The sequence below is a fragment of the Balaenoptera borealis genome, assembly GCF_965194805.1.
Source record: "Balaenoptera borealis genome assembly, chromosome: 16".
NCBI classification, from domain to species: domain Eukaryota; kingdom Metazoa; phylum Chordata; class Mammalia; order Artiodactyla; family Balaenopteridae; genus Balaenoptera; species Balaenoptera borealis.
Window position 1 is genome coordinate 21,657,806 of NC_138872.1, and position 23,609 is coordinate 21,681,414.

Genomic DNA, 23,609 nt, shown 5'->3' on the forward strand with positions numbered 1-23,609 from the left:
AAAAAAACAAACAACCCAGTTCAAAAATGGGCAGAAGACCTAAACAGACATTTCTCCAAAGAAGATATACAGATTGCCAACAAACACATGAAAGGATGCTCAACATCACTAATCATTACAGAAATGCAAATCAAAACTACAATGAGGTATCACCTCACACTGGTCAGAATGGCCATCATCAAAAAATCTACAAACAATAAATGCTGGAGAGGGTGTGGAGAAAAGGGAACCCTCTTGCACTGTTGGTGGGAATGTAAATTGATAGAGCCACTATTGAGAACAGTATAGAGGTTCCTTAAAAAACTAAAAATAGAACTACCATATGACCCAGCAATCCCACTGCTGGGCATATACCCTGAGAAAGCCATAATTCAAAAAGAGTCATGTACCACAATATTCACTGCAGCTCTATTTACAATAGCCAGGACATGGAAGCAACCTAAGTGTCCATTGACAGATGAATGGATAAAGATGTGGCACATATATACACTGAAACATTACTCAGCCATAAAAAGAAATGAAATTGAGTTATTTGTAGTGAGGTGGATGGACCTAGAGTCTGTCATACAGAGTGAAGTAAGTCAGAAAGAGAAAAACAAATACCGTATGCTAACGTATGTATGAAATCTAAAAAAAAAAATGATTCTGAAGAACCTAGGGGCAGGACAGGAATAAAGACACAGACGTAGAGAATGGACTTGAGGACACAGAGAGGGGGAAGGGTAAGCTGGGACGAAGTGAGAGAGTGGCATGGACGTATATACACTACCAAATGTAAAATAGATAGCTAGTGGGAAGCAGCCGCATAGCACAGGGAGATCAGCTCGTGCTTTGTGACCGCCTAGAGGGGTGGGATAAGGAGGATGGGAGGGAGACGCAAGAGGGAGGAGATGTGGGGATATATGTATATGTATATAGCTGGTTCACTTTGTTATACAGCAGAAATTAACACAGCAATGTAAAGCAATTATACTCCAATAAAGATGTTAAAAATAAATAAATTAATTAATTAATTTAATTTAATTTTTTTAAAAAGCACCCTTGCTTGGTGCCTGACACATCAGGTACTCAGTAAATGCAAGGTTTATGTCATTAAAAATATGGAAAGGACCAAAATGTCCAACTCTGGAGGACTGGTTACATTTACACAGTGGAAAGGAGCAAAAGGCAAATTTTGCCTGATCTAGGGTTTAAATATAAACAGCATTCGCTAGGACTTTCTGTTTATTTGAGGTATGAGAGACCCAGGATTCTGCCCTCAGGGAGGGTGTGTGTACACAGATGACCAGGGGTCTCCCCGACTCCGCCTCATACCACTTTGCAGTCCTCCCTCCAGCAAATGCATGAGCCAGTCTCTCTGCCAAAATGCTATCTCTTGTCCCTGGTTAACGTATCTTTTCTACCTCACCTCCTCCAAGAACCCTTCCTTGATTTCCCTCTCTGTCCCCAGCCAATCTGGGCTCCCAACGACTCTACCTGAGGGAATGTTATTACCCCAGTGAACAGATAAGGCAATTGAGCCTCCATAAATGTGAGGAGCAGCCCTCCATCTAGTACTGAGGGGAGCGGTGTATAAATACCCTAGATCCCTTGCCCCTTGGACAGATTATTTCTGAGGCTTTGTTTTAGCCTCTTTTAAAAAAATACTACAAATGAATCAATATACAAAACAGAAACAAACTCACAGACATAGAAAACAAACATGGTTATGAAAGGTGTGGGGGGAGGGATAAATAAGGAGTATGGGATTAACAGATACAAACTGCTGCACATAAACTAGATACGCAACAAGGATTTACTGTATAGCACAGGGAACTATATTCAGTATCTTGTAATAACCTATAATGGAATATAATCTGCAAAAAAAAAAAAAAAAAACCTGAATCAGTTTGCTGTATACCTGAAACTAACACAATATTGTAAATCATCTATATTCCAATAAAAAATAAAATATAGTCCTACTTTTGCCCATTCTTTAAAACTGAGGTATAACATCCATAGAGGTATAACCTAAAGGGCACTAATCTTAAAGGTATTGCCAGGTAATTTTTACATGTTTATGCACCCATGTAGCCGCCGCCCAGAGCAAGACGCAGGGCATTCCCAGCACCCCTTCAGGCTCCCTGTGCCCCTTCCGGGTGGTAACCACCATTCTGACATCAATTTTTTAAAATTAATTAATTTATTAATTTATTTATTTATTGGCTGCGTTGGGTCTTCGTTGCTGCACGCAGGCTCTCTCTAGTTGCGGTGAGCGGGGGCTACTCTTCGCTGCAGTGCGCAGGCTTCTCATTGCGGTGGCTTCTCTTGCTGCGGAGCACGGGCTCTAGGCACGCGGGCTTCAGTAGTTGTGGCGTGCGGGCTCAGTAGTTGTGGCGCACAGGCTTAGTTGCTCTGCAGCATGTGGGATCTTCCGGGACCAGGGCCCGAACCCGTGTCCCCTGCATTGGCAGGCGGATTCTTAACCACTGCGCCACCAGGGAAGTCCCTAGTTTTTTTTTGTTGTTTTTTTTTTAATATATATTTTTTTGTTTTTTGTTTATTTTTTGGCTGTGCTGCACAGCATGTGGGATCTTAGTTCCCCGACCAGGGATCAAACCCGTGCCCCCTGCATTGGGAGTGCAGAGTCTTAACCACTGGACCGCCAGGGAAGTCCCTGACATCTAGTTTTAAGGCACATGTTTTCAAACTCGAGCAAAAATTTTCCAGTGGAACTGTTCCCATCACTGAGGCGGTAGCTGGTTTAATCATATGCCTCTCCTGGCCACCTTGCCTTTCCCATCTCACATCGCTACTCTCCTACGGTGTTTCCTGGAACCATCTCCCAAATCAACTACGCGCACCCAAATTTTTATCTCTGTTGGCTAGTGGGGAACCCAGCTAAGACAAGTAACGTGCCCAAGTGGCCCAGGGGTTGGGTGACGAGGCTAGAACCCAAGCCAGGTTTGCCTGACCGGGAAGTCTGCACTACCTGAAGGGAGAGAGTCCCCTCTGTGTCCCCCGCCGTACCCAGAGCAGCCTGGGGCCAAGCGGGTCAGCCAAGTCCAGCCAACAACCGCAGCTCCTTACCATACTCCAAGCCCTTGTCAGTGATCCTGGCGACCAGGCCAGGGTTGGCACCCAGGGCCCCGGGGGTGTATGTGAGCATCATTCCCAGCAGGAGGGAGGACAGGGCCCCAGCCGAGGTCCCCATCCTGGGTTCCCAGAGGGCTGGGCCAGGTCTGTCGCAGCCTCAGGCTGGGCCCAGCTCCCTTAAGTAACTGAGGCCTGAGGCCTGGGGCGGTTCCTGAGTGGGGCGGGTTCCTGGAATCCGAAGGGGAGGCCTAGTGACTGGAACCTGCTTGCGACACTGTTGGGGTCATGGGTCATACTTAAAAGCCTGTTGTCGCCGTCCCGGGTGAGAGGATGGGTTGGCCTGGGCCCAGGTGACACTCTCTTTCCCCCGTTCCCACAAAGAGACCCCACGTTCATTTCCAGGAAGGCCCGGTTTTATAGACAAGGAAGCTGAGGCTCAGAGAGGCCAGGTCACCGGCTCAAGCTCACACACCCGGCAGGTGGCAGAGCTGGGAGTCCAAGCCAGCTGAGTTATACTCACCTCAGCTTATGTAAAAAAGAAATCTCCGTCCCACCCCCGCTCCCCAACCCCGATGGGAAAACAGGCTTCTCAAGCCTTGCTAGTGGTAAAATTTTCTGGAAGGCAACTTGGCAAATCCTTAAACACCTGCATGCCCAGTGACCCAGTAATTCTACTTCTGGAACTTGGCTCTAAGTACAGAATTAAGTCAGTGTGGAAATATGTCACAGCAGTAGGATGCCCTTTGCTGCTCCGTGTGACATCGGCAAGGTCGGAGTGGGACCCAACCTAAGGCGTTCAACAAAAGCGCACTGGGTATACTAACTATCATACATTTAAAGTGAGACTGCAGAAATAAATGTATTTCTTGATATTTCAGAAAGATGCTTATGAGGGTCTCATTGTCAATGGCATCATAGGGTGGAGTTCTATTTCTTTGTTCTATTCTCACGTTTGCCAGTCTAGAAAATTCTTAGCAAGGAGTTATGAGGGATTGTTTCTGGTTGGATGGGCAGGACTATGGGTGTTTTGAAAACCTTTTTGTTTGCTGGTATTTCAATTTTTATTTTCTTGGGATATATTGTATTTGCAGTAAGTAAAGAAAATAAAATTTTATTTTGGGAAACAAAATTTATAGTAGGGATTGTGCTTAATTTGTAGGGATCTCTCCCCTCCCAAGGACTCCCTATATTGGTGAGTTTTGTTTTGCCCCCACCTCCAGGAAGCCTTCCCCGATCACCTCCATATTTCCCTGGGTTAGAGGAAGGTCCTCCTCTGAGATCCCAGAAACCTTTGCACTTTCTCCATCATAGCATTAACCACTCTCTGCTTGTCTGTAATTGTGGTACTTTAAAAATATGTTCACAAATTCTTTGATACTCTTTCCGTCGAAAGGTGGGATCTCTGTGTCTTCACCTTGAAATTGGGTGGGTCTTTGGACTGCCTCAACACACTGACTATGGCAGGAGTAACAGGGTTTCTTCCCAGTGGGTCATAAAAGGCACTGGATTTGGGGCTGGGATCAGAACTTCCCACGCTGAGCGCAGGGAAGCCCACACTGGGGCCTCTCTGCTCCTCTGTGTCCTGTTGTTTCTGTCCATCAGGCTGAGGTTTTTCGGGTCCTGTGTCCCAACCCCCAATCCCCCTGCAAGCAGCCTGAGTGCTCCTGAGGGCAGGGCTGAGCCTTGTGAATCCTGTGATCCTTCCAGCTTCGGGTGGGAACTGGCAGGAAAGCAGCATTTATTGAGCACCTACTATGTGCGGGGCACCATGCTGGTTACGCCACACACCCCCTCTCGGCCCTGCAGCAGCCCTTTATGGTGAGTATTGAAGTCTCGTTTTGAGCTGAAGAAACTGAGGCTCAGACAGGTGAAGTGATTAAGCCATAGTCACCCAGCAGGGGTTTGAACCCGGATCTGTGAGATGCCATTACAAAGCGATGGTCAGAGAAGGCTTCTCTGAGGTGACATGCTGAGCTGGGACCCTAAGGATGAGGAGGAGGTGGCCTTTGGAAGAGCCATTCCAGGCCAGCAAAGAACAAGGACAAAAGTCCGGAGCAGTGTGCCTGGCGGCATCTGCTCCCTGGACTCTGCCTGCGGAGGTGGGGAGGGGCGCTGGGCTGGGAGCCCGGAAACCAAGGTTCCGATCTGGCTTCTGCCTGGCCATGGGGCCCTCAGCAAGCCTTGCTTCCTTCTGTGCCTAAGTTTCCCTCTGTAAAATGAGGGGGACAGAGCAGGTGACTCCCATGGGCCCTTCCAGCTTGGAGACGAGGGAGGACAGTTTAGAGAGTGGGGATCTCATGGGGACACAGATGTCACTCTTCCTCTGGCAGAGTTCTGAGAATGTCCAGGCTGGGGGCTGTTTACAGGGGCAGGAGTTCCCATAGCAGTGACCTTTGGACCTTAGAACTTCCCCGGCTGGCCAGCGTGCCCCATGGGCCCAGGCCCGGCCTCCACCGCCACAGGTGCCCACCCCCAGGTCAAGGTCCCTGCTCGTGACCCAGGACCCAGCAGAGGCCCCTGGGAGCAGCATGAATCCAACACTGGTCAGAACCCCTGGACTTTTCTCCTACCACTCTGTCCATCCACCTCCACGAAAGCCAAAGCCGCTGTCACTCCCTCACCATCAAGTCCTACAGCAGAGAAAACGCTCTCCCTTTTAACAGGAACGGTGTTTACTGTGTTCTGATTACAAAAGTCTCGAAAAGAATTTGGAAAACCCAGAATTTGGAAACCACAGTGCCTGGAATACGGAGCAGCACATAGTAGATAATTGAGTGAATGAACATGAATCGGAAAAGTGAAAGGTTAAGGGCATGGATGCCGGGACCAGGTGGCCTGGGTTTGAATCCCGGCTCACCCACTGGGTGACCTTGGGCACGCTGACTCAGTTTTCTCATCTGTAGTTGGGCTCAGCCAAAGGCCAGCACGGCAGAAGGTCGGAGGTCAGGAAGAGAGCAGGGTCAGGGCACTTCTCCCTGCTTCCTCCTTGCTTTGGATTTTAGGTCTGGCCGTGGTTGCATCACTCTTGACTCTCCTCTCGCCCTTGGCTCCAGCCTCCCCATCTCCCTCCCCCCCCAGGCTGGGACACCCCGACTGCTTTCTTTGCGGCTTCAAGCCTAGGGAGGCTGGTTCCTGGGGGCCTCCCATCCTTCACAGGTTTCCTTAAGCCTATCCCCCAGCTCTATAAATAGCCCCTTCATTCGAATCCCAAGAACCATCTGAGCTGGATTCTGATTTCCTGCCTAGACCCTGATTGACACAGTTGGTACACTGAGTATTTCTTCTGTTATTGACCTTTTGTAGCAAATGCCTTCCTCTCCTGGAGAGCTCTGAATTCTTTTCCAAAGTCTGAACAGGTCTTGTGCGGGAACAGTAGCCTGTGAGACAGAACTAAAAGTACACAGCAACCCTCACTCTGCCACCAAGGATGTCTCTGGGGGCCACCTTCCATAGGGAGGTGACATCCTCTTGGATCTTGAAGGTTACACGTGGTTTTGCAGAGGAGAGAGCCAAGAGCCGTCCAAGAGAAGGAAGCAGGGTGTGTCGAAACACAGAGCCAGAACACGTGACGCACTGGCAACAAGGAAGCCTGAGTCCCTGTCTAGGCTCTGCTCCTGATGGGTTGTGTGACACGGGGTAAACCATGCCCCTCTCTGATCCTCACTTTGCCTCCAAATGCAGATGAAGCTGTTGGACAAGGACAGTGTTCCTCGGATCCCAGGGATCTCATTTATTTATTTTATTTTAAAATTTATTTTCATTGACACATAATTGACAGGTAAGTTTAAGCTGTACAACGTGTTGACTTGATGTATTTATATATTGTAGTATGATCACCACTGTAGCATTAGCTGACACCTCTATCACAGCACACAATTATCATTTCTTTTTTGTGGTGGGAATAATTAAGATCTAGTTTCTTAGCAACTTTGAAGTTTATGATACAGTATTGTTGTCTGTAATCACGATGCTGTGCATTAGACCTACAGGACTTATTTATGTACTAGTTCCAAGTTTGGACCCTTAAATATCATCTCCCCAGTTCCTCCCCACCCCAGGCTCCCAGTAATCACCATTCTACTCTCATTTTTATGAGCTCAGCTCTTTTAGATTCCACATATAAATGATATCATACAGTATTTATCTTTGTTTTTTGCTTAGCATAATGCCCTCAAGGGCCATGTTGTTGCAAATGACAGGATTTCCTCCTTTTTCATGGCTGAATAATATTCCATTAGGTATAGATATACAAATGCCAGATGTGGAGATAAGGGAATGCTTGTAGACTGTTGGTGGGAATGTAAATTGGTACAGACACTAGGGAAAGAGTATGGAAGTCCTTCAAAAGATTAAAAATAGAACTGCTGTATGATCCAGCAATTCCACTTCTGGATATATATGCAAAGGAAATGAAAACAGGATGTTGAAGAGATATCTGCACCCCTGTGTTTATTGCAGCGTTATTCACAATAGCCAAGACATGGAAACAAACAAGAGTCCCTCAACGGATGAATGGATAAGGAAGTTGTGGTATGTATATATACACCAGGGATCTTGTTAAATACAAATTCTGATTCATCACGTTCCTTTGGGAGCTGAGACTCTGCTTTTCTAACAAGCTCCAGGTGGTGCCAATCTTGGACCGTACTTTGAGAACAATGGACTGAGTGGGCTCCAAGTTCCCTCCAAGCTCAGTGATTTTATACCTCTGTTCACTCTTATTTTCGGGGCAGTTTTCTATGATGGTGCCTGCACTCCAGAGCACATCGGCTCTAGTTGAAGAGAAGGTGCCTTTTTGGAGCTCTGTAGGCACTTTGGAGTTTGATGTCTATGGCTGCCCCATCTCCCAACCCAGTCACCTGCAGATCTGTGATGTGTGTGCATGAACACACACACACACACACACACACACATGCGTGAGCCCTGAGGCATGTGGATTTACAGAAAAAAAAAAATAGTACTGTCAGTGCCGATCCAATGTGGTTTGAGATTGTGTCACCTACTTGGGATGCCAGGAGATGTCACCTACTGAAGCAGGGCTGGCCACGAGGGCACACAGCCTCTCACCCCAGGGAAACTCTAAGGAACTTGAAAACCCTCCCATGTCTCCCTCCAGCCCTTCTCCGCCTCTGCAATTGGCAGCATCTAAAATCCGAGCCATAGCCTCATTTCACCAGGTCTTAATAGCTTTGGGGACCCTAAGGAGCTTCTGTTAAAATGAAAATGTCTCAGCGAGAAAAGATTCTTTAGTATTTGCCAGAGTTCACTTTATTGGATTCCTTTCCTGGAAGTCCAGAGGGCCCTTGCTTTTACAGAAGGGGAGGATGAGACGGAGGGAGGGAAGACCAGCCACACAGTGAATCCATCACTGAACCCAGATTTCCAGCCAGGCAGTGGTTCTGATTCTTGGGGTCAGGCCCAACCAGGCAGGCAGCCCTGGATCAGACTTTGAAAATCATGACAAAGTGGTTTTGGATTCAAATCCTAGATCATTTAAAAAATAAATATTTATTGAGTGTCACCCGTATGGCAGGCATTGGGAAGAGAACTGTGGCAAGCCAGATATAGTCCGTACAGTAGAGTGAGAATTAGTGGGTTTATTAATATTTAGTGCCAACTCTGATTACTGCGTGTCAGATACTGTATCACAGATTTCACATAGATGTGATTCTCATAACAATGCTTTGAGATGGGTATTATTATGATCCTAATTTTACAGATGAGAAGACTGAAGGCCAGAGGCTTAATGGCTCAAGGTCACACAGCTGGTAAACAGCAGAGCAGGGATTTGAATCCACGGTGTCTGGGACCACAGCTTCTGCTTTTAACCACCATGGCATGAGCTCATCAATGGTACCACTCATTCCTCACAACAACCTCGCACCACAGAGGAGGGCAAGGTTTTACCTCTACTTTTCAGAGGAGGAAATAGAGGATTAGAGAGGTTAAGTACCATTTGGAAAGTTGTGCAGCCCAAGAGGGGTTGGGTTGACACCTCTTCTTCTCTCCCCCTGTAGGGTACCCCTCCTTCATATTTAAGTCAGCATTGCTAAAAGGAGCCCCAAGTGGGCAATGCTTAACCAGAAGTGAAGCTGCTCTGATGAGATTTTAGGCAGTCCAGAGTGAACAGTTCAATTCTTTTTTCTTTAACACCTTTATCAACATATTTCACGTACCATAATATCCACCCATTTCAAGTGTACAGTTCAGTGGGTTTTAGTATAGGGTTGGCCAAAAAATTCGCTCGGGTTTTTAATGGGAAAACCCGAACGAACTTTTTGGCCAGCCCTATATATTCACAGGGTTGTGCAACTCTCACCATAATCGAATTGCAGAAGATTTCCTGCACCACCCCCCCCAAAAGAAACCCTGTGCCCGTTAGCTATCATTTGGAGTGAGCAGTGCTTAGCCTGAAGGGAGAAGCCGCTCCAATAGTGGTTTTGTAGGCAGCGCGGCAGATAATTGGGAGTGTGTTGGGGGGATGTTCCTCACATCAGACCTCCAAACAACTGCCTATTTCTCAGCCATTAGTAAGAGGTCTCCAGGGCACACTGTGTTCCACTCACCAGTCTTTTTTTTTTTTTTTCGTTGCTGTGCATGGGCTTTCTCTAGTTGTGGCAAGCGGGGGCTACTCTTTGTTGTGGTGTGCGGGCTTTTCATTGCGGTGGCTTCTCTTTGTTGTGGAGCACAGGCTCTAGGCATGCAGGCTGCAGTAGTTGTGGCATGCGGGCTTAGTTGCTCCGCAGCATGTGGGATCTTCCCGGACCTGGGCTCGAACCCGTGTCCCCTATATTGGCAGGTGGATTCTTAACCACTGAGCCACCAGGGAAGTCCCACTCACCAGTCTTTAGATCCAAGAAATAATTGCACTTTTTTCTGTAGAAAGTGGGGCAGGGGCTGCCTGAATGTTTTGGAAAGTAGAGGGTAGGTGTGGGAAGGCCTGACCATCTCCAAAGAGAGGAAGTGAGGGTGGGAAAAAGCAGGGTTATGTCCCCTTACTTATCTGTTATGCTCCCACCCCAGCCAGAGGGGTCTTTAAAAAGTGTGAATTAGATTGTGTCCTTCTCCTGCTCAAAACTCTCCAATGGCTTCCCTTATTTTCTGGAACAAAATCCAGAGTCCCTAACAGTCTTCAAGGCCTCCCAGCCTCATCCCATGCTGTGCTCCATTCGCCCTCTTCCAGCCTAACAAGCTGCTTTTTTCTGTTCCTATTCAGTGCCTCCATTAGTCTTTGGCAAACAGAAAAAGTGCACCCTCTTGGAGGACAAATTAGAGAAAGGGTTTTGTTCCCTCAGCCTGGTGCCTTTTTACAGTGCACGACCTAGGCAACTGAAACCAGTAGTCCTGCCTTCAATATGCCAAGCCCCAAACAGGCAAGATTTGGACATCTGGGAGGAGTGGAAAGAGCATGGGCTCTGACGACATAAAAGGCAGTAATCCCAGCTCTGCCACTGACCCGATGTGTAATCCAGGGAGTGACTCAATCTACAAGGACTGAACAAATCTCACCCTGGGGGATGGAAAGTGCTGTGAGGATTAAATGAAATCATTAGTGTGCTGTGCTTGATCAATGTCCCTCCCTTCCCCTGTGTGGCCCCAGAGTCTCTACCTCCATTTAACAGAGAATCAATGATGTTAGCAGAAGCATGTACATTTTTCTTTTAAAATTAAAAAAAGTCTTTTATCTGCTTTCCTCACTGCAATATTTCTCTCCATTTTTACTAGCACCAGCCTGGATGAAATCTGAAGGACAACAGACTCCTAATTTGTGCCTACCCACTTCCACTCTTGCCCTTCTAATGTTTTCAGAAGTCACATAAAAAATTTTTTTAAATGAAATCTGGTCATGTCATCCGTACACCACTGCCTGCTTCAAACTCTTCTTCATTCTTCTGGTCTCAGACCAAATGTCAACAGCTAAGGAGGCTTTCCAGGAATGTTCAACCAGTTTCAAGTACAGCGCTATTAGGACCCATCTAATGGCCTGAGATAGCCACACCTGATGTTCCATGATAGGAAATGGCCCAAAGTCCCCAGGGAAACTCACCAAGAGTCCAACAAGAGTCTGGGCTGGTGATCGGGCTTCCACACCAGCCTGGAGAGTCATGGGGAAGTGTTAATTGCAGCTGAGAATGTGACTGACTAAAAACTCCAAAGGGCTCTGTCCCCTGGCTCAGTGCTCTGCTTTCGGCCCAATGGCTGGGCAGGAAAGCATGACTAAGAGAGCCATCAAGGTGGAGCCCAAGTGTGGGGCAGAGAAAACGGGCTGTGCAGGATAAGCGCTCAACAGCGACCCCGTGTGGTGGTGACAGGAGCAACAGCCGCTGTAGATGACTACACAGGAAGACAATGGGCGGTGCGGAATCACTGTTCAACAGCGACGCCACGTGGCAGTGGCAGGAACAACAGCCCAATGCACAGAGCCACTCTACAGACCTCTGCCTGACATGAGGAAGCAAGACCCACTCCCTTTGGACTAAGTAAACCCCAATTATTCTTGGGGATTGTGGAATGAGGGATGCCCTCAAAAAGAGACAGTGGGAGTTTCTGCTAAGGAAGGCATGTGGGGTGGGGGGGGCTCAAGAAATTAATTAGAGAACTAAAAAGAGGTGATTGTATCTTGGCCACACTGGGTACAGCCAATGAACGAATGAATGGACATAAAACAAGAAGAAACCATACCATCACACAGAATTCCACAGAAAAAACAGGGTTTTTGTTTTTTGTTTTTTTAATGTTGTGCGAAGCACAAAGAGAAATATTGTGATCACAATTGAAATGCAATTCCTGGAGGAAATGTCCATGCAGTCTTAGCCCTTGAAAGAAATTCATAATCCCTAAAATACACACCACACACTTTTCCAAGGAACAAGGTTCCCATGTTTAGAACATTTCTGAATCTGAGTTCAGGGAAGTTTGCAAGAGTCTCTGAGTCAAGAGCTAGAGAGGGAAGCCTGGAGGGAGGCAGCCCGTGCCCCATGGGGCCTGTCAGGAGCGGGTGCTGACAGCCCCTCACCTCCCGATGTGATTGACAGCCCCCAGCACCCATGCGGACTTCAGCCGTAGCGGACATCTGCACCGAACAGCAGGAAATCCTGGGGGAGAGATGAGAAGGCCGTCATCAGCCAGAAGAGTACCCCTCATTTGTGAATGTGGGTATGCTGGGTTTTTAGAAGGAAACTTTGGGAGCCTGTCTGTTGGGAAGGAGAGAGCGGAGCAGGCCTGTCTGCTGACAGAAAGGCAGGAGTGAGTGGGGCAGGGGGCACCTGGCATCCCACCCCTGGGGTCTGCCCATCAGTGGCTGCCAAGGCCCGTGAATCTGTCAGCAGCTTCTCTGCCAGCTGTTCTCTTCTCAGACGTGGAGACCCCCGGGCGGCTGGGAAGGCCTCCACTTGTCATCCCTGCCTCTTGGCAGCTCCAGGGAGCCCTCCTTGCAATCAAAGTTGCAAAACCACTTCTCTTTTGCTCCTTCCGGCCCTTCACTCAGGATTTTCAGAAATGAAGGAATTAAATTGTGCCTATGGGGTCATTTTTTTATTTTAAGGATGAACTTGGTAAAACGTGGGGAACGTGGGGATGCGTTTCCTCTGCTCGCTCAGCTATTTCTCTACTGTCTCTTAGCCCTGGTAGTTCTCCCATTAAGTTTAAAGAATCAGGGATTGATGGGCTGGATGTTGGGGGTGAGGGAGAGGGAGGAAGCTGGGTGGAGGTTTCCCAGGAGGGCCACCAGGTCATCAGGAAGCCATGGACAGCGGTAAGGAATGTAAGAGTGGGGGATGCTTTCCTTGCAGAGTTATCAGTTTTGTTGGGACATAGTGGGTTTAAGGATGGAGGCACCGAGGAAACCAGCGTAGGTACACTTCGGGCACGTAGAAGACACTGGAAGCACGGCCGTGTCACTGGGCGGCACAAAGGTGGCTGTTGAGCCTGAGTTGATGAAAGTGACCAGGGAAAGCAATAGTGGGGGAAGGGCGGAGGCCGGGGCAGGAACTCTGGAGAACTCCCACTGGTAGGGGAAGGAGAAACCAGCAAAGGAGACCAAACAGCCCAGTGAGAGGTGGCTGGAAAACCAGGAGAGGGAATCTTCAAAGCTAAGAGAAGAAAGCATTCCATGGATGGGGAGAATAGTGTCAGATGCTGTTGGGGGTCAGGCTGAGGGAAAGGGAAGAGGAGGCCGTCCATTATGGTATCTTAATCTGCCAGACCCTGCACTTTATACCCCAGGGCCTAGAAGGATGCTGGATGCAAAAGAAGGCATGTGACACCTATTTGTCAAGTATTTAAGTGCATCCACCTTATAAAAGAGGCTTTGGGGCCACCACATGAGTTCCATTTTTACCAAGTGGAGGGTGGGAGTGGTGCAGCCCATGGTTAAAAGCAGGGACCTGGCTTTGACTTTGGACTTCATGTAATGGCCGTGTGGCTTTTCTGAGTCTTAGCATCTGTTCTCTGTTTAGTAACAGCGCCCACCCTCTGGGATTGTTGTAAGGGTAGAAAGCGCTTGATCCAGAGCTGACATGGAGGAAGGTGGCTATTGTGATGGGAGATTTGGCGAAGGAGAGCTTGGGGACTCACCTGGTGAGGCTGAAACACCAGGTTGAAGAGCTGGATGGAGGCGGGCAGCGGGAGAGGGAAGCCTTTCTGCAGCTTCTCTGCATTGGAGGTTAAGATAGAGGTTAAGGTTAAGGTACCTCCTCTGTAGGGAAGAGGGAGGTAGAGGGAGGGAGGGGCAGGGATCCGAGACAGCCAACCTGGCCTGCCGGCAGCTCCCCTGGCCCGGCAGCTCCCCTGGCCCCGCATACCTGGCTCTGGGAAGAAACCTGTGAAGAGGCTGCCTGGAGTCTCCCACTTTCTCCTCCACCGCGCTCCAAGCACCCAGGACTGGTGAATTCCTGCCCCCTCAGCCCCAGGACCACCCTCCTGAGGGTGGCCGGCACTGCTGGTGCACGCCCAGCCCGAGTGACAGCCAGGAGCGGCTGCTTGCTGGGCTGTGGAGGCCCCCCGGGGACATATGATGGATATGCACATGAAGCCCCTCGATGTTTAGGATGAAACCAGAAACGGGCTGTGGTCAGGGGCCAGCTCCCCCATCCCACCACATTCTGGTGTGAAACTCTGGAGAATTCTAAACTCCAACCTGGTCCCTCAGGTCATTATGAAGCTGCATTTGTCAAGGTAGGAGGAGAAGCCAGAGTCTATATGTAATAATTTGTTGTCTTCATTTACAATTTCTAAGTGTTCTAGTTACACAGCATGTGGGCCTCTATTTGTGCCCTTGCCCCTGGCTCTGCAAAGGTCAGGGGTTTCACCAGTGAGTGAGCTGAGTGGAAGCATTAGCCCAGGTTCGTCCTTCTTCCTTGGTCCTTCTCTCTCGGAGTTGGAAAAAGACCTAGGGCTCTGGCTTCAGGGTTGGGATCCAATCCCAGTTCCATCTCTCACCTTCTCTGTGACCTGGAACAATCACTTAACTTCTCTGATCTCCCATTTCCTCCTACAAAAACTGATGACGTTGCTATCCCCTGTCTCTAGGGGCTGTCTCAGAGGCTGGATGGGCACATAGGAGGAACTCAACCCTTTTTCCCGTCCCTTTTCTGGGTCAGGTGCCATTTGAGGTTCATTTGAGGGCAACACCTCCAGCTACCACAACTGGGGCTGGGTATTCAGTGGCTTCAGGACCGAACCCCCCCCCCCCGCCCCGCCTCTTCCCCAGGACTGAAAATCAATCCTTTCTCCAAAGCTCCTTACTGTTAATCTTGGGAATCACGACAGTGGGCACAACGTAGTTCATGACATTCTGCAGCAATTCAACCTGGGGATCCGGAGGAGGATGGGACGCACATCAGGGCACTGTAGCATCAGCTGTCCTCCGTCACCCTCCCTCCCACCCAGAGCAACCTCGCAGCTGGGAAAACCGCTGAGAGATGGACACAGGGGTGACGCGAAAACTCTGCAGCTTGATCAAGGTCACCAAAGTGATCCCTTTTGCTTTAAAGGTTCCAGATGCAAATCACATTCTAGACTGTAGGGGGCAAGGCTGAGGTAAGGAAGGTCATCACAGAGTATTTAAATGTGAAAAACTTTGCATAAGAAAATGCACCCGCTCAGACACTGTGGGCTAGAGAGCAAATTAGTTCAAACTTTTGGAGGGCTATTCGGCAATGTTCATCCAAAGCCTTAAAAATGTGTGTGCATGGTGGGCCAGCAAACATGCCTCTAAGGCATTTATCCTAAGGAAATGAAGTAGTGCAATAAATAGGACCAAAACAATAAATTAACAGCAACCTACATGTCCAACAATTGGGGAATCATCTGGGGAACATGGTGGCACTTTGATACTAAGAGATACTATGCACCTATTAAAAATGATATTGTAGATATATAATTATCAGCACAAATTTTTTGTGATATATTTTTGAGTAAGAAAAAGCAGGCTAATGTATAACTGATTCACTTTGTTGTACAGCAGAAACTAATACAGCATTGTAAATCAACTATACTCCAAAAAAATTTTTTTAAAAAAGAAAAAGTAGGCTACAGAAACCATGTAATTCCATTCTGTTATTAAATATTCATAGAAAAAAGTCAGGAAGGATGTACTCCAAATTATTAATTAAGTGGTGAAAACAGGAATGGTTTTTATTTTTTTTGTTTGTTTGTTTTGCAAATCTGTAGGTTCTGACTCTTCTATAATGTATATGTTTTGCTTTTGCTATAATAAAAAAAATTCAAAAATAATGTAACACCCTCAAGATGATTGCCTGTAGTGGTGACATTTACAACTTGTAAATATGTACATTTTTGTTTCTAGAACAATTGAGTTTCCTTCCCCAGACTGTAATTCCCTGGGCTCATCAAATGTGGTGCCCTTTTTCTCATGAATCTGGGAACTTTAAATTTTTATTTTCTGTGGAAGCAGAAGTTAGTTACTGACTGAGTCCAGCTGCCACCATGAGAGCCTTGGCACCAGTAAATCCATGAAAATACAATGAGGGTGCTTTGGGCTCTTCTGTTTGTTGTAATCTTATCAGATGGAAATGGCTGGCTGGATTTCCATTGGATTTGGAGGGGATGTTGGGACTGACTTCAGTCAGTCAGTGGCTTATAAGGCACCCACTCGGTAGAAATCTTGGGGGGCATTTCAGAGATCTAAGGAAATGTTCTCCAGAGGTTTAGCAAGAGGCTCTCTGGAAGATTCGGGCCATGTGCAGTAAAACACTGTGGACAGAATTAGCACACTGTGGCTTCTAATGGAAGTCACAAGAGCGGTGCTCATTCAGGTCGGCTGTTGAAGTACACTTGACCTGCTATCTACAGGGGCAACTCCCCACCAGTGCCAGAGGGTGGTGATGGGGGAGCAGCAGGGGTGAGTCTATTTGATGACAGTCTGTGATTCCGGGTAGTGGAATCATCTACTTGGGCTGGCAAGACACCTGCCATCTCCCTCCCACCTGCCCTACTCAATCTCTAAGTGACTCTGCCATTCATTCACCCAGCTGCTCAAGCCAAAAATCTATGAGTCATTCTTCATTGCCTTTTCCCCCACTACACACATCAAATCTCTCACCAAGCTCTAATTCTACTTCCAAAGTGTGTCTCCAATCCACCATCTTTCTCCTTCTTCCTGGCCTAGACCCAGCCTCCATCATCTCTCACATGGGCAAATGCACCTGCCTCCCCAACGATCCACACGATCTGACTCTCGCCCCCCGTAATCCGTTCCCCCCATCCCAGCCAGAGGCATCTTTTATAAAGTATAAATCAGATCATGTCACTCCATGCATGAAACGTTCACCAGCTTCTTGCTGCCCTTTGAACACAACCTATTCTAGTCCAGAAGGCTCAGGCGAGCCAGCCCCTGCCTGCCTCTCTACACCCCCTACTTGCTTTTTCCAACCACACTGCTTCTCTGCATTCCCCAAACATTCCAAGCTTGTTTCACCACAGGGCCTTTGCTCCTGCTATTCCCTCTGCCTGCAACAGATCTTCACCTTGCAGGCTCCTTCAGCCCAAATATCACCTCCCCAGAGAGGTTTTCCCTGATCACATGGTCTAACCCTTAACCTCCCCCATCACTTTCTACCCCACCTCCACTTAGTTTTTCATAGCATTGATCTTGACTGAAATGATCTTCTTCATTTCTTATTGTCTGTTTCTCTACTACAACGTAGGCTCTAGAAGAAGTCACTTTCTTGTCTAATTCATCAGCACATTCCCACACCTGGGGAACAGTGCCTGCCACATAGTAGGTACTCAATAAAGTAATTAACTTGTTCATTCAACAAACATCTGTTGAGCAGATTTTCTGTACCTGACTGTGCACATTTAAGCCCATTTAAAACTCACCACACTAACTCAGGTGGAAAGGATTATCCCTGATTTGTGGGGAAGATATAAAGTTCACAGAGGGGGAGTGACTTGCCCAAGGCCCACAGTTAGTAAGCTTGGAGCAGCAATTCCAGCTCGGGTCTCTGTGCCCACAAAGCTCCCCGCATCATTACTTCACAGGCAAATTATATGCAAATGAACCAGTGGTCTATTGAAATGATGCTATGAGCCCAGGTGCCCTCAGGACAGTTATCTCAAGATCAGAGGAAGGAAGGAGCCACCAACGGCCTCAGACTCACCGGGAAGTGGTCGATGTCTGAGTGCTTCAGTTTCAGGAGCAGCCTGTGAGAAGAGGAGGGGGAAGTTGAGACCACCATTAGCCTGACTCATATTAGAGTTCAGTTGCTGGGGAGAAGGGGCCCACTCTGGTGGATGCTGTCTGGTTTTCCCATCCTGTATCCATTCCCCCTTTCTATGGTGACCGCGCCCTGATTTTTCCTTTTGGACGGTCACCCATTCCCTACATTATTAATGCTGGGTTCTGGGGTGGGCTGGCCAAAGGGCAGAGTCTATCTCCCCTGCCATGGTGATTGCTTCAAGGATTGACCTCTAGCCCATGCTGGTCCAATGAGAGCTGGTCCCAGGACTTCTGCTGGAAATATTGGAAGTGAGGTATTCTCTTTTCTCCAGCAAAATTAGGGAGATGCTGGTAACAATTTTTGCCGTCACTTGGTGACAGCCTGCTGGGAAATGAAGCCAGAATAAGGGATAGTAAAGCCAAGAGATCAAGGGAGTCAGAGTTGTAAGGATATCATTTGAGCACTTGGATCCACCCTTGCCTGAAACCCTTGGACTTTTCAATTATTTGAGCCAATAAACAATCCCATATTTACAGACTTTATGGCATCTTAACAATGATCTAGGAGATAGGTAAATAAATGGCTATTTATTGAACCCCTATCATTCACTATGTTGGTTGCTTTATCCCACTGAATTCCTGTAATACCCAAGAGCCAAGGGCCATCACACTCCCATTTTACAGATGAGGTCCTTGACACTCAGAAAAGTCAAGCAATCTGCCCAAGGTCATACAGCTAGCAATCAGCCAAGTAGAATTTCAAACAGGTCTCCCTGATGCCAAAGCTTTTGTTGTCTCCAATACCCTACAAAGTTTGAAAACTCTTGCCCTATGGACTCTCACCACCCCCATCCCTGCATATTTTAGAAAGTCTGTGTTCAGCCATCACCCAGCTCTATTTTCCCCGGCTCCTCTACTTGAGAGGCCCATGGGTGTTTCCAGGAAAATTAAATCCACATGTTTCTAAAGCAGTAACACTTGTCAAAATGATGCCAGGAGAATTAAGTAGCACGTAAACCTCAGGAGCCAAACTCAAGGTTAAGAAGGACAGCTCTGTGCCAGAGAGAAGGCAGAAATGGGGAGGAATGCGGGTCAAGACTCAGGTTAAACAGTGTGAAAGTGATGAAGATGTAGACGCCAGGTTGGAATGCGGGGGTCACCGTATCGACTCTGTGCGTCTCCCTCACTCCTGATCTCTGTGTATCTCCTTGTCTCTCTCTCCTCTTTCCTCCTTTTGTGTCTCTCTGTCTCTCCTGTTAATGTGTCTCTCCATCTGTCTGTCTGTCTTGCTCTCACTCTCTCTTTCTCTGCGTCTCTCCCTCCCTCCCTTTGTCTCTCTCTGTCTCTCTGTCTCTTTCTGACTCTCCCTCATTTCTGGTTTTTTTTTTTTCTTTTTCTGTGCGCCCCTCTGTCTTTCTCTTTTCCTCTTGCTTATTGAGTGCTTATTGTATCCCTCGAAGTGTTCTAAGCACTGCAACACATATTAATACTTCATTTCACCCTCAAAATGATGCTGTTGGCAAAGAACAGTTATTGGGTTTATTTTACCAGCCAGGGAAACTGGCTGAAGTTTGGAGAGTTCAGTGCTTGCCAAAGGTGAGCTGTGTTTCCAAGGCAACAGGCTCAACCTCAGAGCCCACATCCCTAACCACAACCTCCTCTGCTGGGATTCCAACCCAGGCACGGATTCCAGGGTCTCCCAGCAGGAGATGGCTGACAAAGTCCCAAGGAAGGGTGTGAAGAAGTTGAAGTGTTCTCCAAGTGCCAAGGAAGGCCAGGGATGTGGAGTGGCTGGGGGCTGGAGCACGTTCATCAGCTGGCACTGCCCAGCCATGAGTGGGCCTAGGATGGGACGGGGGGTGACCTGGGCTGCAGGGCTTTCAGTGCTAAAACTGGGACACTGCAGACAAACCGAGATGGTCGGTCACCCTATAATGTGTGGTCTCAGGTCACTTCATCTCTGAGCATCAGTTTCACTGCCTGCAAAATGTGGATATTGTGCCCACCATGCGCTGTTTGAGGCTTAAATGGGATGGATAAACAGGAAAGCTTGGCACACTGTAAGGTCATTGCTAGCCCACGGGCACCAAGAACAGGTGGGCAGCCCCCTCCTCGCGTGCCCACAGGCCCACTTACTTGTCCAGCTTGAGCTCTCCAACAAGTCTGTTGGACCTGGCACGAATATCCACGGAAATGTTCATGTTCTGCAAAGAAACAATCCAGGAAGTGAAGGCCCCTGACCCAGGGGCTGGGGACTCTGCAAAGCCTCCAAGACCGGAAGGTAAGCTTCACAAAGGCTCGGCAGCGGAGCCCTCATTGTTGGGTCAGACCTGAGGGACCCACGGAGGAGAGGACTCTTCCTTTTGCAAACTTTGTGCTTGTTGATGAGTCCTGGCCTGTCAACCAATTACCATTTTCTCCCCCTGCTTCTGAGACCATTTCAGCGTTCCCAGGCCACTCCCGGGGACTGTGGGAGACAGGCTGTGGGGCTGGAGTCCAGGCCAGTCCTATTCTCACAGACATTCATTCATTCATTCATACAACGAATGTTTACTGAGTCAGGAAACCAAGACTCCCAACCTCAGCTTTCCTGCCTACTGTCTGTGTGGCCTTGGGCAACCCCCTCAGAACCCACTGAATCTGCAAAGTGGGGAAAATGGGCCTCAGCCTGAGACTGGGCAGACCTGAGTACCTCCTGGTGGGGAGAATCTGGCCCTCACCTTCAGTTGCCAGAGTGGGTGCCACCACATGTTTGCGGTGTGACAGAGTGATCAAATGAATGAATGCACGAGTCAATCATGGAATAAATACTTGAATAAGTGAAGGATTAAACTCACAAAGGACAGAATAAAGATATGCATGGATGAATAAATGATAAAGGAATGAATGAACAAACAAATATACAAATGAATGATCAATTGAACAAAGGTATAAGTAAATGAATAATGGAATAGATGAATGTATGTATGAACCAGCAAAGATATAGTATATTTCAAGATAGCAGTCAAATGAATAATTGAATGAATAAATGAATGAACAAATCCACAAATACATAATGGAATGACCAAAGATACAAGTGAATGAATTGGAAATAGTACGCATATTTCAAGCCAACGATGGAACGAACAATGGAATGAATGAATGCCGGTAGAAGTCAGAAGCAGTAGGACAGTGGCTCCAGTCTCAGGCCCTGGAAACACACAGTCCAGGTTTGAGTCTGGGCAGGACTCACACTGGTCCCTCTGACTCTGAGGGCCATGCTCTTGGCCCTGTCCAGGGCTCCCCATCTGCTCTCACCCGGGAGCAGCTTACCATCTCAAGCAGGAAGAGGGGGGCCAAGGAGGAGTCTGGGAGGACAACAACGGCCTGGGTATTCAGGGAAAAAGTGAGGTCAAGGCCGGTGGGGCACACGGCGACGTTCGGTGGGGAGGGGGCCCAGATGAGGAGCTTCATCTTCATGTCAGGGAACATCTTAGCCACCTGCAGCCCCCAGCGGGGACAACCAAAAAAAGGGGCAATTTTATTAAAATGTTTCTAAATCCAATCTTGTCCTGGTCCTGCATAAACACCACCAATGTCTTCCCATTGCTTTTGGAATAAATCGTAAAGACTGCATAATTCAGCACTTGGTACCCTGCCAACCTCACGCCCCATGCTTCTACCTTTTGCCCTTTAACTCCATCCACAAGGGACTTCTCTTCCTCAAATATGACCTGCTCTCTTCCCATCTGAAACCCTTTCACTCTCTGTTCCCTCTCCCTGAATGCTTGTCCTGTATTCTTCCCTAGCTTCGCTCTTTTCCTTCCTTCAAGTCTAGAGAGCAGTGGTGGCTTCAAGGGGGAACAGAGGAGAGCTTTGGCAACACCCCCATCTCAGCTAGCCTCCAATCCTCCCCCAGGTAAACTCACAGTCTGAGTAAAAAGAATGCTATTGTTATGCAAATGAAGCTTCAAGACAATTCCCCTGGCTCCCTACCAGTCACTCCTCTACACCAGTACCTCCTGTATAGAAATTTCTGGAAGTGCCACCACCGAAGAAGAGGCCATTATGGACGGAAAGTTTGTGTCTCCCCGCCCCCCCCACCGCCCCCTGCAAATTCATATACTGAAGCCCTAACCCCCAGTGTGGCTGTATTTGGAGATGGGGCCCTAAGGAAGTAATTAAGGTTAAATGAGGTTATCAGACTGGGGCCTGGTCCAACAGGATTACTGTTCTAATAAGAAGAGACACCAGAGCTTTCTTGCTCCTTCTCCATGTGCTCAGAGGAAAGGCCATCTGAGGACACAGCAAGAAGGCAGCCATCTACAAGCCAGCAAGAGAGCCCTCACCAAAAACTGAATCTGCTGGCACCTTGATCTTGGACTTCTTGGCCTCCAAAACTGTGAGAAATAAATTTCTGTTGTTTAAGCCAGCTGGTCTGTGGCATTTCCTTATGGCAGCCCAAGCAGACTGAGAGGCCTTCCTCCGCGGCTTTGTCTGAAGTGACCTCATCAACTTCAGCCAATAAGTGCTGGCTTCACTTATCACAGTCTGCATTTTCTTTTTTATTGTTTTGGGTGTCTGACAATAATGTTCTCTCTCCACTGGACTGGAGCTCCAGGAGGGCAGGGATATGGTCTGTTTTGCTGGATGCCCAGCTCAGGGCCGCAGAAATGTGACGGGCCCTCAATGAATATTTGCTGAATGGATGAACCCTCAGCATCTACCCTCACACCTGGTCACGTGGGTGCTTGGAGCCTTCCTCTGTACTGGGGATGGGCTGCACAAAGCTATTTCCATACTCTCGGGCTGGGTTGCCTCTGGATCTGGAGAGGGGCGCTCTCGGCAGGCCACTCAGCGGAGGCCTGTCCTCCTCAGCTCCCCCAGGCCTGCCTAAAGGGGAGCAGATCCTTTCTTACCTGGGGTAGGAGGGTTCCAAAGAATTTTGTCGTCAGGAAGAACTTGGATTTCTTTGGAAACTGTAGCGAGAGAAGAAGAGAAAAGGATCTTGGAAGATTATGTCATAGATTCGGGGGCAAATTCCATATGAGGGGTGAGAGGCTGAATATACAAACAGACCATGGCCAGACCACATACGACAATAGAATGCCGACCCAGAATGGTCAGGGCATGATCAATGACCACCAGCTTCCCTATTTTTTGTATTGAAAAAGTCAAATATGCTCCTCAAACCAATCACATAGGATGCCCGGCTTCCGTTAGCCCACCTCCAGCTTCCCCGCACCGACAACCTCCATAAGAGCCTACCTGAAGCCCTCCCTTTTTTTCACTATAAAGCTTTCCTGCCCCCTGTCTGCCTTTGAGTCTCTGCCAAACGCAATTGATAGAGGTTGACTCCCTTGCCCTGAAGAGTTCTCATTCGGGTGGTCTTTCTTTATTTCCACAGGGGGGACATGTGGGGGTCAGCATTCCTTCGGTGCCTCTACAGAGAGGGAGGATCTGGCATCCCTTCAGGGAGCAGCGTAGGAGGAACCCTGTGTGGGTGGTGACCAGGGTGGGATCAGGTTGCCCCTAGACTCTGGAGAAGATGGTCACTTCCTCATTTTACAGATGGGTAAACTGAGGCCCAGAGCAGGACTCAGCCACAAATATACAATGAGGATGATGACGATAACGGTGATATGATGATAAGGCTGGATTACAGACCAACACCTGGCAAGTACTCAGTCAACGTTGGCTGTTACTGTTAGTATTCAGAGGACTTCCTCCATGCTGATAAACCTGTGCTGGGGCTGCACCAGCATTCATATCTCATTTAACCCCTTTGGAGGAAATAGAGGAAACCGAGGCTCTGAGAGGCTGAATAACCACCTAAGGTCACCAGCTGGAAAAGAGGGGAGCCGGGATTTGA

The 23,609-nt window shown here is 48.2% G+C and overlaps 2 protein-coding genes across 6 annotated transcripts in view; both read right to left on the minus strand.

The window, feature by feature from the left end:
• Positions 1-3,251, minus strand: part of LOC309614120 (lipopolysaccharide-binding protein-like) — a 51,897-nt gene extending 48,646 nt beyond the window's left edge. The window contains exon 1 of one of the 3 annotated variants that reach the window (XM_082361981.1): positions 3,070-3,251. In XM_082361981.1, coding sequence (XP_082218107.1) covers positions 3,070-3,193 — 124 coding nt within the window. In that variant the 5' untranslated portion in view covers positions 3,194-3,251. The remainder of the gene's footprint in view (positions 1-3,069) is intronic. The other 2 variants (XM_082361983.1, XM_082361982.1) reach the window with 2 other exon arrangements.
• A 6,556-nt stretch (positions 3,252-9,807) lies between these two features.
• The window catches only part of BPI (bactericidal permeability increasing protein), a 35,362-nt gene continuing 21,560 nt past the window's right edge, over positions 9,808-23,609 (minus strand). The window contains exons 9-15 of one of the 3 annotated variants that reach the window (XM_082361966.1): positions 22,657-22,716; positions 21,071-21,238; positions 19,895-19,962; positions 17,700-17,742; positions 14,821-14,884; positions 13,651-13,727; positions 9,808-12,170 (exon numbers count right to left, since the gene is read on the minus strand). In XM_082361966.1, the coding sequence (XP_082218092.1) occupies positions 12,132-12,170; positions 13,651-13,727; positions 14,821-14,884; positions 17,700-17,742; positions 19,895-19,962; positions 21,071-21,238; positions 22,657-22,716 (519 nt within the window). In that variant the 3' untranslated portion in view covers positions 9,808-12,131. The other 2 variants (XM_082361965.1, XM_082361967.1) reach the window with 2 other exon arrangements.